The sequence below is a fragment of the Centropristis striata genome, chromosome 7 (genome assembly GCF_030273125.1).
Source record: "Centropristis striata isolate RG_2023a ecotype Rhode Island chromosome 7, C.striata_1.0, whole genome shotgun sequence".
Classification (NCBI taxonomy): domain Eukaryota; kingdom Metazoa; phylum Chordata; class Actinopteri; order Perciformes; family Serranidae; genus Centropristis; species Centropristis striata.
The window spans coordinates 3,241,043-3,255,935 of NC_081523.1; the positions used below are offsets into that span (position 1 = coordinate 3,241,043).

The 14,893-nt window shown below is 34.6% G+C and overlaps 1 protein-coding gene, 1 long non-coding RNA gene and 2 other non-coding genes across 4 annotated transcripts in view; 1 reads left to right on the forward strand and 3 right to left on the reverse strand.

Moving 5' to 3' along the window:
• Nucleotides 1-919: 919 nt before the first annotated feature.
• trnap-cgg (transfer RNA proline (anticodon CGG)) lies at nucleotides 920-991 on the reverse strand. The gene has a single exon. It is a non-coding gene; the product is annotated as a tRNA-Pro (tRNA).
• A 480-nt stretch (nucleotides 992-1,471) lies between these two features.
• On the reverse strand, nucleotides 1,472-1,543 carry trnap-cgg (transfer RNA proline (anticodon CGG)). Its single transcript has one exon. It is a non-coding gene; the product is annotated as a tRNA-Pro (tRNA).
• Nucleotides 1,544-8,005: 6,462 nt separating this feature from the next.
• Nucleotides 8,006-14,893, forward strand: part of LOC131974545 (death-associated protein kinase 1-like) — a 169,952-nt gene continuing 163,064 nt past the window's right edge. Inside the window, 2 exon segments of the mRNA XM_059336900.1 lie at nucleotides 8,006-8,135; nucleotides 8,829-9,020. Of these exon segments, the coding sequence (XP_059192883.1) occupies nucleotides 8,917-9,020 (104 nt within the window). The 5' untranslated portion in view covers nucleotides 8,006-8,135; nucleotides 8,829-8,916.
• Nucleotides 9,663-11,059, reverse strand: LOC131974548 (uncharacterized). The gene is made up of 3 exons (XR_009394668.1): nucleotides 10,958-11,059; nucleotides 10,305-10,332; nucleotides 9,663-9,719 (listed from the first exon to the last, which is right to left on the reverse strand). It is a non-coding gene; the product is annotated as an uncharacterized LOC131974548 (long non-coding RNA).

Below are 14,893 nucleotides of genomic sequence, written 5' to 3' on the forward strand. Positions count from 1 at the left end.
GGCACCAAAATAAAAGCACTTAAGAATAAGAAGGCAAATAAAAAGCATACTTATTTGGGGTTTTTTTGTCTGATGATACATTATCTTGAATGTGTAAGATGTTTATGTAACATTTTCCTTTATTTTATTTTTATTACTCATCTTATGTCATTTACGTCTTATTTATTTCACTTTTTGTACTTCTGCTTCTATATGTACCCTGGTATGAACTGTTCTGTGTGTACTAAAGGTTCCTGTACATGTGTTTTCTAAATAAAAAATAAAATAAAAAATAATGTGCAGCTCGTCACCAACAGATGGCGGAATAACCCTTTAAACCACATGGTTTAAAGTCACATCCCAGCCACAGCAGCCTGATGTTTCCAGTTATAGAGACTCATTGGTACAACAAATTTACACTATTTCCAATGTGAGTTTAAGTTGAAGGAAGCTTGACAATTGCAACAACACATAACTTTGGTGACACGTCATGGCAGTTCATTGGCTTTCTGGAGCGTTTATTATCTGCCGTGTTGTTGTTACCGCAAGAAGTGGAAATGTTATGTAATGTCATTTTGTGTCTTTTTGTAATAATTTTGTGTCCTTTTTTTGTAATTATGTGTCTTTTTTAGTAATCTTGTGTATTTTTTGGGTAATTTTTAAAGTAATTTAATGTTTTTTCAGTCATTTTTTTGTCTTTTTTTTAAATTTTGTGTCTTTTTTTGGTCATTTTTTTGTAATTTCGTGTCCTTTTTTGTAATTTTGTTAATTTTTTAAATAATTTTGTGTATTTTTTGGGTCATTGTGTGTCTTTTTTAAAGTAAATTCAGTGTTTTTTTCGGTAATTTTTTCATACTTTTGTAATTTTGATACTGCCTCCAGCGGGCCGCAGGTAATTTGAGTTTGAGACCCATGCTCTAAAGAGTCTGCATATTACTTTGGGCTCGTCCGGGATTTGAACCCGGGACCTCTCGCACCCGAAGCGAGAATCATACCCCTAGACCAACGAGCCAAGCTGCAGTTTTGGCTGGTTGTAGACCAGGCAGGCCTGGACCATCTGAAGCGGTTTTGCGATAGGAAAAACCATGTGAGCAGATAACCTGACCCAGAGAGGTGGTGTAGATAGCGAATAGCAGGGGTCCTAGCACCGAGCCCTGGGGAACCCCTGTAGAGAGGCAATGTAATCTTGTGTATTTTTTGGGTCATTTTTAAAGTCATTTAATGTTTTTCAGTCATTTTTTTTCTTTTTTTTTGGTCATTTTTTTGTAATTTCGTGTCCTTTTTTGTAATTTTGTTTATTTTTTAAATAATTTTGTGTATTTTTTGGGTCATTTCGTGGCTTTTTTAAAGTAATTTAGTGTTTTTTCAGTTATTTTGTGTCCTTTTTAAGTAATTTAGTTTTTTTCATGTCTTTTTTTGGTACTTTTGATACTGCCTCCAGCAGGCCCCATGTAATTTGAGTTTGAGACCCCTGCTCTAAAGATATTACTCTGGGCTCGTCCGGGATTTGAACCCGGGACCTCTCGCACCCGAAGCGAGAATCATACCCCTAGACCAACGAGCCTAGCTGCAGTTTTGGCTGTTTGTAGACCAGGCAGGCCGCTGCATTATGGATCATCTGAAGCGTTTTAGCGATAGGAAAAGCCATGTGAGCGGATAACCTCACCCAGAGAGGTGGTGTAGATAGCAAATAGCAGGGGACCCAGCACTGAGCCCTAGGGAACCCCTGTGGAGAGGCAATGCATGAAGGGTGTTTTGGATGTTATGGTAGAAAATGAGCATCTTGTATCCAACAGAGCTCCATCTGAAGGCTAAAAGAGCATATTTATTACTATGAGGGAGATTAAAATGAAAGAGAATTTGGTGCAAAGGTGTCGCTTTGTGTTGTTAAACAATAAAGATTGATGCAATTCTAGGCGATTTCAGTAGTAAATTCTAAATAGAATTTTAAAAAAGTATATAAACTCCTCACAACATACAGTGTGAATTCAATAAATGGACATTATATATATATATATGTATATATAAATAAAGTTTCAATATTATTTTATTGGTTTGTTGTCTTTCCTATGCAGAAATATCAGAGCAACAGGTTATCTTTATCTTGAAATGTTTAAATATGTTTAATACTTTTATACCATTATTCTAATATTAATAATGATGATTGTCCTATTATCAGTGGTGGAAAGTACATTTACTCACGTACTGTACTTAAGTACAGTTTTAAGGATACTTGTACTTGTAGTATTTGCATTTTATGTAACTTTATACTTCTACTTCACTGCATTTTGAGGCAGATATTTTACTTTATACTCCTCTACATTTAGCTGCCAGCTTTAGTTACTTTATAGTTCGAGATTTAACATAAAATATATGATCAATTTAAAGTGATTATACATTTATTTTTTAATTAAACCTCATAAATTAAATACATTTTGATGCTGACACTTTTGTACTTTTACTTCAGTGAGTTTTGAATGCAGGACTTTTACTAGTTGTGGAGTAGTTTCACTGTACTGCTACAGAGCTAACTGTTAGCCTGTTAGCACATACACACTGTACTGCTACAGAGCTAACTGTTAGCCTGTTAGCACATACACACTGTACTGCTACCGAGCTAACTGTTAGCCGTTAGCACATACACACTGTACTGCTACAGAGTTAACTGTTAGCCTGTTAGCACATACACACTGTACCGCTACAGAGCTAACTGTTAGCCTGTTAGCACATACACACTGTACCGCTACAGAGCTAACTCTTAGCCTGTTAGCACATACACACTGTACTGCTACAGAGCTAACTGTTAGCCTGTTAGCACATACACACTGTACCGCTACAGAGCTAACTGTTAGCCTGTTAGCACATACACACTGTACCGCTACAGAGCTAACTCTTAGCCTGTTAGCACATACACACTGTACTGCTACAGAGCTAACTGTTAGCCTGTTAGCACATACACACTGTACCGCTACAGAGCTAACTGTTAGCCGTTAGCACATACACACTGTACTGCTACAGAGCTAACTGTCATCCTCTGAGGACCATGAATGTCTGTACGATATTTCATGACAATCCCTCCAAAAGTTGCTGAGATATCTCAGTCTGGATTCAGCAGAAAGTGCTGTCTCCGTGCTGCTAAAATGGTGAAAAACAGCCTCTTTTTCTGGTTGTAAGTAGAAAATCTGTGATGGCAGAAATCATTTTAATTTGCCTCCACTTCAGCTGTGATGCGTCAGTTTTGTTGCTTTCTTTACTAAGTGCATAATTATGTGGTTCGGCTGCTCCACAAAAGCGGACGGACAAATTATTTCAACTCTAAAAGCTCTGAGTGTGAATCTCAACATCACACAACCAAATGTTTAGTCCCCAACTCATTAAACCTTCACCTGTCGATTCAAGGCAGAGAAACTATAAAAATCAAAAGTTTTTCCATCAAAAGAAAAAAAGCTGTTCTGCCATATAACTGACAAGAAAATACTTCATAAATGCTGAATAAATTAAAGAGTTTACCGTTAAATATTACAGTATATTTCTGTTAGAGATATGGTGTTTAGTACATTTAACAGTGAGAAAAAGTATTTTTTACAAAAAATAAATGCAAAATTACAGTGATGGCTTATATTACAGTATATTTTTGCAGTGGAGTAATGTATTTTTAAAAAAAAAATAATGATGAAATTATTATCAAATTAACAGCATTGTTTACTGTGCCGTATTAACATATACAGTACCATTAAAAATCACAATGTTCAACTGTTTTTTATTCTTACAGTAAACAAATCAGTTGTGTAAACACAACTTTTAAAAAATCAGTGTACAGTAAAGAAACCAGTATTGTAAATAAAACTAAAATCACAGTGTTTAATTGTGTGAATAAAAATACAGTAGTTCTACTGTAAATAATAATTACAGTAGCTTACTTGTTAACTCTATGGAGTCTTAAAGGGTTATTTTGTCCATTTTTGAATCCTTTTCATGTCTTCGTGTCTTTGTAAGTCATTTTGCCTAATTTTTTGGTCATTTGTGTCTTTTTTTTTTTCTCATTTTGTGGTTTTTTTTTGGTCATTTATGTCTTTTTTGTATCTTTTTTGGTCATTTTGTGTCTGTCGTTGTGTCTTTTTTAGTTATTTAGTGTCTTTTTTGGTCATTTTGTGTCTTTTTTGTGTCTTTTTGTGTCTTTTTTGTGTCTTTTTTAGTTATGTTGTGTATTTTTTGGTAATTTTGTGTCTTTTTTTGGTAATTTTGTATCTTTCTTTGTCATTTTGTGTCTTCTGTGGGTTTTTTGTGGTTATTCTGTCTTCTCATTTTGTGTCTTTTTTGGTCATTTTGTGTCTTTTTTGTCATTTTGTGTCTTCTTTGTGTCTTTTTTAGTTATTTTGTGTATTTTTGTTGGTCATTTTGTGTCTGTCGTTGTGTCTTTGTTAGTTATTTAGTGTCTTTTTTGGTCATTTTGTGTCTTTTTTGGTCATTTATGTCTTCTTTGTGTCTTTTTTAGTTATTTTGTGTATTTTTTGGTCATTTTGTGTCTTTTTTTGGTAATTTTGTATCTTTTTTTGTCATTTTGTGTCTTCTGTGGGGTTTTTTGGGTTATTCTGTCTTCTCATTTTGTGTCTTTTTTTGGTCATTTTGTGTGTTTTTTTGGTCTGCTTTGTTTTCTAGTCTGGATGTGATGAATCTGATGCTTTGGAGCTTTTGGAGACTCCAGAGGGTTAATTGCTGCCAGTAACTTACTGTAAAATGACAGTAAATTCCTTCTTTTCTGCAGTCTAACACAGACGTCATATGTTTAGAGTGAAGGGGAGCAGAGCAGATCAGATATGATGTTCACACCGTTTCACACTTCACCTCCACTGAACATGAACAATACAGATCACAGCTGTAATGAGTCTGAGAGGAAAGGTCGGCCGGGGCCTCCTGCTCTCATTTCTCAGGTTTGTGTTTCTCAGTGAGTTCTCCAGGCTGTAACCTGCTTCGTCTGCAGTGCATGCTGGGATATAAACCCCCAGCCCCCCCACAGCCTTAAAGGGGATAAGCAGCTTAGAAAAGGGCCTGATAGATAAATGGACGGATCATTTATTCTCACACCTTTAGATCATCGGGATGAGGAGGACTCTTTTCCCACCAAACTACCCTTTTTTTTTTTGCAATTTGCTCATAGTTTTCTTAGAGGCAGCAAAATGTCATATTGCATCTTGTTTGATGTTTTTGCTTTTGATGCTTTTAGTACATTTTGATGCTTGATTTTGATTTATACTTTTACTTCAGTAAGTTTTGGATGCAGGACTTTTACTTGTAGTGGATTCATTTCACTGTGTGATATTGGTACTTTTAAAAAAAAACTTGTCTTTATTGGGGTTTTTTCCTTTCGTTCATATACAGAAATAAAAAAGATGCGTGTTAATTTATGCTTCAAATCAACACAAAAGAACAGAATGATAGTAGGAAAATAAAGGCAATAAAAAAACAACAACAAACAAACAAACAGAAACATATGTGGAGTCAAATCAAATACCAAAACAGCAATAATAAGGTTTACAAATGAAAGAAAGACATTTAAATAGTAATAATACAACTTGGAGGATGTCAAGTGTTCAAAAATGTACAGTTGTTAATTTTTCATCTATCTATCATCAATCAATCAATCAATCTATCTATCTATCTATCTTAAAGGGGATAAGCAGCTTAGAAAAGGGCCTGATAGATAAATGGACGGATCATTTATTCTCACACCTTTAGATCATCGGGATGAGGAGGACTCTTTCCCACCAAACTACCCTTTTTTTTGCAATTTGCTCATAGTTTTCTCAGAGGCAGCAAAATGTAGTATTGCATCTTTTTTTAAATATATTTTTGCTTTTGATGCTTTTAGTACATTTTGATGCTTGATTTTGATTTGTACTTTTCCTTCAGTAAGTTTTGAATGCAGGAAAAGTGAGGATTAATTCTCTGCTAAATATATATTTTTTTTAATATTTAAATGAAATGCAATTTATATATACAACACTTTTCCAAGTGCCCACAAGTGTCATGAATATTAGAAAAAAAAATTGTGTCTCCTCATGTTATACATATTGAACTATTTCCATTTTTCCAGCCTCTCCTGTCCTCTCCCCTCAGCTCTGTGTAAACAGATTTTCAGTGAATATTTGTCACTTGTGACTTTTTCGTCTGTTTGAATTTAATGTTTTTAACAGGATCTAGTTATTACAAACAAATTATTTTAAGCTTTGTTTTGGTTGCTTTTGCCAATGGAAACTTTCATAACCAATGATCCGTTCAAGGACTGCCGGAAAGTTCAAATTCCGACGATAATACCTGTTTTTACAGTTTCTTTCTATGATAAACTGAGCATTTTTGGCGATGTTCCAAAGAAAATATACATTATCGAACAAGCAAAAGTGAGGATTTGCTGCTCACTGTAACTTAGCTCCACATGACAGCTTCAGTTACTAGATTCTTCTCAGATAAAGATTTTACATACAAAACACACAATGAGCTTGTAAAATATCATACAGTCATGGCAAAACATATTAGATCACCCTTTTTTTCTTCAATATCTTGTTCATTTTAATGCCTGGTACAACTAAAGGTACATTTGTTTGGACAAATATAATGAAAACAACAAAAATAGCTGATAAGAGTTTAATTTAAGAGCTGATATCTAGACATTTAACATGGTTTTATTGAAAATGATTTTGGTTATTATCAAGAAAACCATGGAAAATGGCTACATTTTTACTTGTAGTGGAGTAATTTACTTTTACTTATGCAAAGGAATAGACACAAAATGACTAAAAAAAGACACAAAAAGACACAAAATGACTTACAAAAGACATAAAATGACCGAAAACAGACACAAAATGACCAAAAAAAGACACAAAAAGACACAACATTACTAAAAAAGACACAAACTGGCCAAAAACAGACACAAAAAGACACAAAATTACTAAAAAAAGACACAAAATGACCGAAAACAGACACAAAAAGACACAAAATGACTAAAAAAAAAGACACAAAATAACCAAAAAAAGACACAAAATGACCAATAAAGACACAAAAATACACAAAATGACCAAAATTGTTAGGCTTAATGCACAAGACACAAACAAAAAATAAAAAAGTCCCACTAGAATAAAAACCAGAGTTGATGACAGGATGACACACAATCACAAGATCACATTTATGTTATTTTTTCTTGTTTCTTTATGGTTCAAAATGTTGATCGAGTAAGTCAGAATAATATTAATATTAATGACCTATTATATGACCTAATAATATTATTATTAGGTCATATAGGTGAAAAAAAAAATACCAACATGGCATTTAAACATGTTTTAAGTGGTGAATACAGGCAGGATGAAAAGGAGTCAGAAATGGACAAAATAGCCCAAAACTCCATAGAGTTAACACTTATAGGTGCTATTAAAAAATAAATAAATAAATAAATAAATAAATATATATATATATATATATATATATATATATATATATATATATATATGACCACGTTTATGTTTAATAAATACACATTGCTAACAATACTTGTACTTTTACTTAAGTTGTGGCTTGTGCATATGACCCTTATAAAAATAAAATATATATAAATATAAACAAATTAAACAGCTGCATTGCAATTAAGATTCTAATGACAAAAAAACGTCAGTTGAGCACAAATTCGGTGCTAAACTGTGATTAAAATAAAAGTGAGAGCTTTGCTGCCCTCCTGCGACAGAAGCAGCACCTCCAACTGACAATCAATGGTGCTGCGTTTAGGGCACGTAAAAAACCCGTAAATTAGCGCTTCCTCGCTGAAAACGTCCGTTTCGAACAAAATGACGAAGGTAAGCAAACCCTAGTATATAAAATTTAAAATACATGATAGAAAGACACAAAAACGTGTAATTATATATTCGCATTGTCTAGTATACGATAAAAAAACAATAGTTCTCGAACCGCTCCACCGCGTATTCCCCTAATTCCCCACGGACAGTGAACGCAGCACCAGGAGCAGACTGCCTTACATTGTTAACGTTGATTTCTCCCGTTCGGTTCAAGCAGCATTTTTCGTCTTCCGTGAGCCAAACCGCTCACTGGCTCCGGCTAAAACGCATGAATTATCGTCTACGTCTGGCAGCGGGACACACACCGAGACAACTGTAAGACACCTGACACTGAATTACACCATTACAGCCAGTTGTTGGGACCAGTAACGTTAATAATGTGCACCAGTCTGAATATTTCATATCCAGGGGTAGAAGGCGAGTCGCGTTTTATTCCAATTTTCTGCAGGAAAAGCTAAAACTGTTCGGCTTTTAAGTTGTGTGTTTGGGGCTGTGAGTCTCTCAGTATGTGTTTAAACACCTGTCCGCCTCCTTTCACGTCATTATATATTATATTAAAGAAGATATGACTTTTACTCAGCAGTCATTTTTCTCCTGCTTGGACGGAGAGGAAGGAGGCCAGCGTGTTTCCCATGGCTACACCAAGCTTTTACGCACGACGCGGTTTATATTTTTGCATTCCTGCCCAGCCGTTAGTGATAAACTTATGGTTTTATTAGTGTTATATTAGACGCTGGCAGCTGTTATAGCGCACTCATTAAAAAATAAATGACTAGAGATAGTCGGGACCGGGAGGAGAGATCAGCTGCAGGAGTCGTGACGTCGCCCCGGAGGTGCAGGTTCACTGCTCCGTCAGTTTGGTTTCCTTTTGTTGACTCAACGCCCACCTTTTTTTATTTATTTTATTTTCTAGTCAGGTTTCACATAGCTAATGCTCTGTTCTCCTCCCCTTGTTGATGCATTATTTTTTTTCTTCTCCTCCCTCCTCACTTCTTCTTGGTTTGGAAGCTCCAGCATGAGGCGGACTGTGTGGCTGTGAGCTGCCCAGAAAGGAGGCTGCTGGTCGGGATGGTGCCGCTGTGAGGAGCCGGAGGACATGCCAGCGGTTGGGGGAAAAGGGAGGAAGTGCCTGGACAACATGACTGTTTTCAACCAGGAAAATGTGGAGGAATTTTACGAAATTGGAGACGAGCTGGGGAGGTAAGTTTGTGTTTATTCAGCTCTATTGTTTTTTTTTTTCTTTAATGCGTATGAACTTCCCCTTTTTCTCTCCACTGCAGAGGTGTGAGAAGGAGGCACCTGATCTTTTATCTCTGAATTTACATGATTTACCCAAATGTACAGACACTTGTTATGTTTTCATGCTCTGCTGGACTTACAACTCTGCATACAGATGATGGGTTTAAGGCATAAAAACATGCAACAATTTCATATAGTAGCTACAGACATGGAAGGAAGGATTTCACTCATTTGATTTTGTTGACTAATCGATATGTTGATTTAAGAGTGCAAAAGAGCAACTTGAAATCTTTATTACTATAGATATGCTCATAAGTTTCTTGTAAATAAGTTTTTATATAATTTACCCAAATGTCCATACAATAGTTATGTTTTCATGCTCTGCTGGACCTACAGCTCTGCATTTAGATGAAGGGTTTAAGGCATAAAAACATGCAACAATTTCATATGGTAGCTACAGATATGGAAGGAAGGATTTCTTTCATTAGATTTTGTTGACTAATCGGTAGAGTACAAAAGAGCCACTTAAAATCTTTTTTTTTATTATAGATATGCTCATAAGTTTCTTGGCAATAAGTTTTAAGAAGCATAGAAGGGCACAGCTAAGAAATATCTGATTTTCATCTCTGAATTTACATGATTTACCCAAATGTCCATACACTTGTTGTTTTCATGCAACTCTGCATATAGATGATGGTTTTAAGGCATAAAAACATGCAACAATGTCATATGGTAGAGATATGGAAGGAAGGATTTCTTTCATTATTTTGTTGACTGATCGATATGTTGATTTAAGAGTGCAAAAGAGCCACTTAAAATCTTTTTTTTTATTATAGATATGCTCATAAGTTTCTTGGAAATAAGTTTTAAGAAGCATAGAAGGGCATAGCTCTAAGAAATATCTGATTTTCATCTCTGAATTTACATGATTTGCCCAAATGTCCATACAGTTGTTGTTGTTTTCATGCAACTCTGCATATAGATGATGTGTTTAATGCATAAAAACATGCAACAATTTCACATGGTAGCTACAGATATGGAAGGAAGGATTTCTTTCATTTTTATTTTGTTGACTAATCGGTATGATGATTTAAGAATGCAAAAGAGCCACTTAAAATCTTTATTACTATAGATATGCTCATAAGTTTCTTGGAAATACATTTTAAGAAGCATAGAAGGGCACAGCTCTAAGAAATATCTGATTTTCATCTCTTAATTTTCATGATTTACCCAAATGTCCATAACATAGTTATGTTTTCATGCTCTGCTGGACCTACAACTCTGCATAGAGATGATGGGTTCAAGGCATAAAAACATGCAACAATTCCATATGGTAGCTACAGATATGGAAGGAAGGATTTCTTTCATTAGATTTTGTTGACTAATCGGTATGTTGATTTAAGAGTGCAAAAGAGCCACTTAAATTCTTTTTTTTTTATTATAGATATGCTCATAAGTTTCTTGGAAATAAGTTTTAAGAAGCATAGAAGGGCATAGCTCTAAGAAATATCTGATTTTCATCTCTTAATTTACATGATTTACCCAAATGTCCATACACTTGTTGTTGTTTTCATGCAACTCTGCATATAGATGATGGGTTTAAGGCATAAAAACATGCAACAATTTCATATGGTAGAGATATGGAAGGAAGGATTTCTTTCATTAGATTTTGTTGACTAATCGATATGTTGATTTAAGAGTGTTTTATAACAAAGAATTGTGCAAAAGAGCCACTTAAAATCTTTATTATTGTATATATGCTCATAAGTTTCTTGGAAATAAGTTTTTAAGAAGCATAGAAGGGCACAGCTCTAAGAAATATCTGATTTTCATCTCTAAATTTACGCGTTTTACCCCAAATGTCCATACAATAGTTATGTTTTCACGCTCTGCTGGACCTACAACTCTGCATAGAGATGATGGGTTTAAGGCATATGTCGACTAATCGGTATATTGATTTAAGAGTGTTTTATAACAAAGAATTGTGCCAAAGAGCCACTTAAAATCTTTATTATTGTATATATGCTCATAAGTTTCTTGGAAATAAGTTTTAAGAAGCATAGAAGGGCGCAGCTCTAAGAAATATCTGATTTTCATCTCTAAATTTACATAATTTACCCAAGTGTTATGTTCTCATGCTCTGCTGGACCTAAAAACACCAAAACAAACGCAAAAACACCACATAAACATGTTGATTACTGCGGAAATGCTCCAAATAGGTTTCTAGGAAATAAGTTTTAGGAAGTATAGAAAAGGACTGATTAGTTGAGTGATAGACTGAGAGCATGGGTCTCAAACTCGCGGCCCGCGGGCCAATTGTGGCCCTCGTGATGATATTTTGTGGCCCCCACCTTGATATGAAAGTTTAATGTGAGTTTTATATGAATGGCACTTTACCGTGTTGTGTGTGGGAGGTCCCTTTAATTACTTTTTTTGATAATTTTGTGTATTTTTTTGGTAATTTTGTGTCTTTTTTAGTAATTTTGTGTCTTTTAAAATAATTTTGTCTTTTTTAAAATAATTTTGTGTATTTAGTAATTTTGTGTATTTTTTGGTAATTTTGTGTCTTTTCTTAGTAAATTTGTTTCTTTTTTAAATAATTTTGCGTCTTTTTTTAGTAAATTTGTGTCTATTTGGTAATTTTGTGTCTTTTTAAAAATAATTTTGTGTCCTTTTTAAATAATTTTGCGGCTTTTTTAGTCATTTTGTCTGCTTTTTGGTCATTTTGTGTCTTTTTTAAGATCATTTTTTGTCTTTTTTAGTAATTTTGTGTATTTTTGTGGTAATTTTGTGTCTTTTTAAAAATACTTTTGTGTCTTTTTGGTAATTTTGTGTCTTTTTTAAAATAATTTTGTGTATTTAGTAATTTTGTGTATTTTTTTTTGGTCATTTTGTGTCTTTTTGGGTCATTTTGTGTCTTTTTTTAAGTAATTTAGTGTTTTTTCAGTCATTTTGTGTCTTTTTTTGGTCATTTTCATACTGCCTCCAGCATACTGCCTCCATACTGCCGTCCCTTCCAACGATGGGAATAACCATATTTTCATCTCTAAATTTACAGCCTATATGTAGCATTTTAGCACCATCCATCCAAAGTGTTTATGCGGTAGTCCTAAATGTATGTTTTCATGCCCTGCTGCATCAATAAATCTGCATTCAGATGCTTCACTCCATAGACATACACTCTAATGCATGCTCTCATTCAAGCATGCACACATACTATCTGAGGCTGAGAGTGGTCTCCAGGACCAGCCTCCCCCCTCTGTGTGTCTGATTAATGCTCTCCATAATGCATCAGTGTCAGTGATGAAGAGGTGAGCGTCTGTTACTGTAGCTGCCTCGTCCTGCAGATTTATAGCAGGACGAGGCATTGTGTGTCTCTCCAGCCGGAGGATTTACACCGTGGCTCAGCCTGCTCTCATTCCATCCTCGCTGTGTTTGGTCAGAGGTGAAAGCTTCACAAAGAGGATGAAGCTGTCGGCTAGACAGGTGTTTTGGTGTTTTTAGCTTCTTAGGGTTGGCTTTTTGTCTGCAAAGTTGCTTAAAATGACAAAGCAGTAGAGACGTTAAAGCTGGAGAGCAGCTGATGCTCCATGATTTACTGTGCTGTCTCTGCTGCAACTCTGCATATAGATCAGGGGTCTCAAACTCGTGGCCCGCGGGTCGATTGCGGCCCTTTGTGATGATATTTTGTGGCCCCCACCTTGATATGAAAGTTTAATGTGAGTTTTATATGAATGACACTTTACTGTGTTGTGTGTGGAAGGTCCCTTTAATTACTATTTTTGTAATTTTGTGGCTTTTTTAAATAATTTTGTGTCTTTTTTAAAATAATTTTGTGTCTCTTTTTAATAATTGTGTGTCTTTTTTAATAATTTTGTGTCTTCTTTTGGTAATTCTGTTTCTTTTTTTGGTCATTTTGTGTCTTTTTTGTAATTTTGGGTCTATTTTTGGTCATTTTTTTAGTCTTTTTTTTTAGTAATTTTGTGTCTTTTTTGGTCATTTTGTGTATTTTTTGGGTCATTTTGTGTCTTTTTTGGGGTAATTGTGTGTCTTTTTTAATAATTTTGTGTCTTTTTTGGTAATTCTGTGTATTTTTTTGTCATTTTGTGTCTTTTTAGTAATTTTGTGTATTTTTTGGGTAATTTTGTGTCTTTTGGGGGTAATTTTTGTGTCTTTTTTTTTAGTAATTTTGTGTATTTTTTGGTCATGTTTCTTTTTTAAGTAATTTAGGTTTTTTCTGTCATTTTGTGTCTTTTTTTGGGAATTTTGTGTCTTTTTTTTGGGGTAATTTTTGTGTCTTTTTTAAAAATAATTTTGTCTTTTTTGGTAAGTCTGTGTCTTTTTTGGGTCATTTTGTTTCTTTTTTAAGTAATTTTGTTTTTTTCTGTCATTTTGTGTCTTTTTTTGGGCCATTTCTGTCTTTTTGGGTAATTCTGTGTAATTTTTTTTGTCATTTTGTGTCTATTTTAAGTAATTTAGTTTTTTTTCAGTACATTGTATTGCAATACTCACCATATCGAAAAATGCTTAAAATCGCATCAATATCTTATCGTGACTCAACTATCGGGATAAAATCCCATCGCGGGGCCTCTGCAGCAGCAGCTGATATAATAATCTATAATTGACTGTGCTGTCCTGTTAAACATGGAACCACCGTGTCAAACCTGGTGGTTGTCTTGTTTCCAGCTCGTCTTCACTGTTGCATAACTTAAAACTACATTTTATTCTAGTATAGTTTGAAAAAACAACCGCAGTATATCTCCGACAGCTTCTCAGATGACTGTCAGAAACAAGGAAATGGATCTCCGTGAGTTCCTGCTTATCAAAGTGACACATGTAGCCCGTGTTGGTAATAATCAACCAATTGTTTGCTGCTCTCCAGAGCCTCTCTGGCAACACTGCTCCTCCTATTAGCACTCACCTCCCAGCGCTGTGGGGGAGAGCCCCAGCTGATGGAGCTGCTTCACTATGCTACTTTGGTAATAGAGACGATTGGGGAGCTTTGTGTAATGGGATTGAGTTTCTGGCTGCAGGTGAAGAGACGGCTATGAGAGTGTGATAGTCTCATTTAGCTCGTCAGCCCAACGCCACCATGCGCTCTTTATTCTGGTCTGATCAGATGTGCAGGACTTTTAAATTGGGTTGTCTGCTCTCGGAGGTGGATTTCTTTTGGATTGTGAATTTAGTAAAAACAGCAAGAGGAGATGTGTAACGTTTATTTAACCCTCTGGAGTCTCCAAAAGCTCCAAATCCAAAACAGACACAAAAAGTCCAAAAAAAGACAAAATGACTAAAAAAAAGACTGAAAATGACAAAAAAAGACACAAAATGACTAAAAAAAGACACAAAATGACCAAAAAAAGGACAGAAAATGACCAAAAAAGACAGAAAATGACCAAAAAAAGACAGAAAATGACCAAAAAAGACCCAAAAATACAGCAAGTAAAAACAGCAAGAGGAGATGTGTAACGTTTATTTAACCCTCTGGAGTCTCCAAAAGCTCCAAATCCAAAACAGACACAAAAAGAAAAAAAAAAAAGACAGAAAATGACCAAAAAAAGACACAAAAAGTCTTAAAAAAAGACACAAAAAGTCTAAAAAAAGACACAAAATAACCAAAAAAAGGACAGAAAATGACCAAAAAAGACAGAAAATGACCAAAAAAAGACACAAAATGACCAAAAAAGACACAAAAAGACAAAAAAATGACACGAAAGACTAATAAAAGACAGAAAATGCCCAAAAAAAGACACAAAAAGTCTAAAAAAAGACACAAAATGACCAAAAAAAGGACAGAAAATGATAAAAAAAGACAGAAAATGACCAAAAAAAGA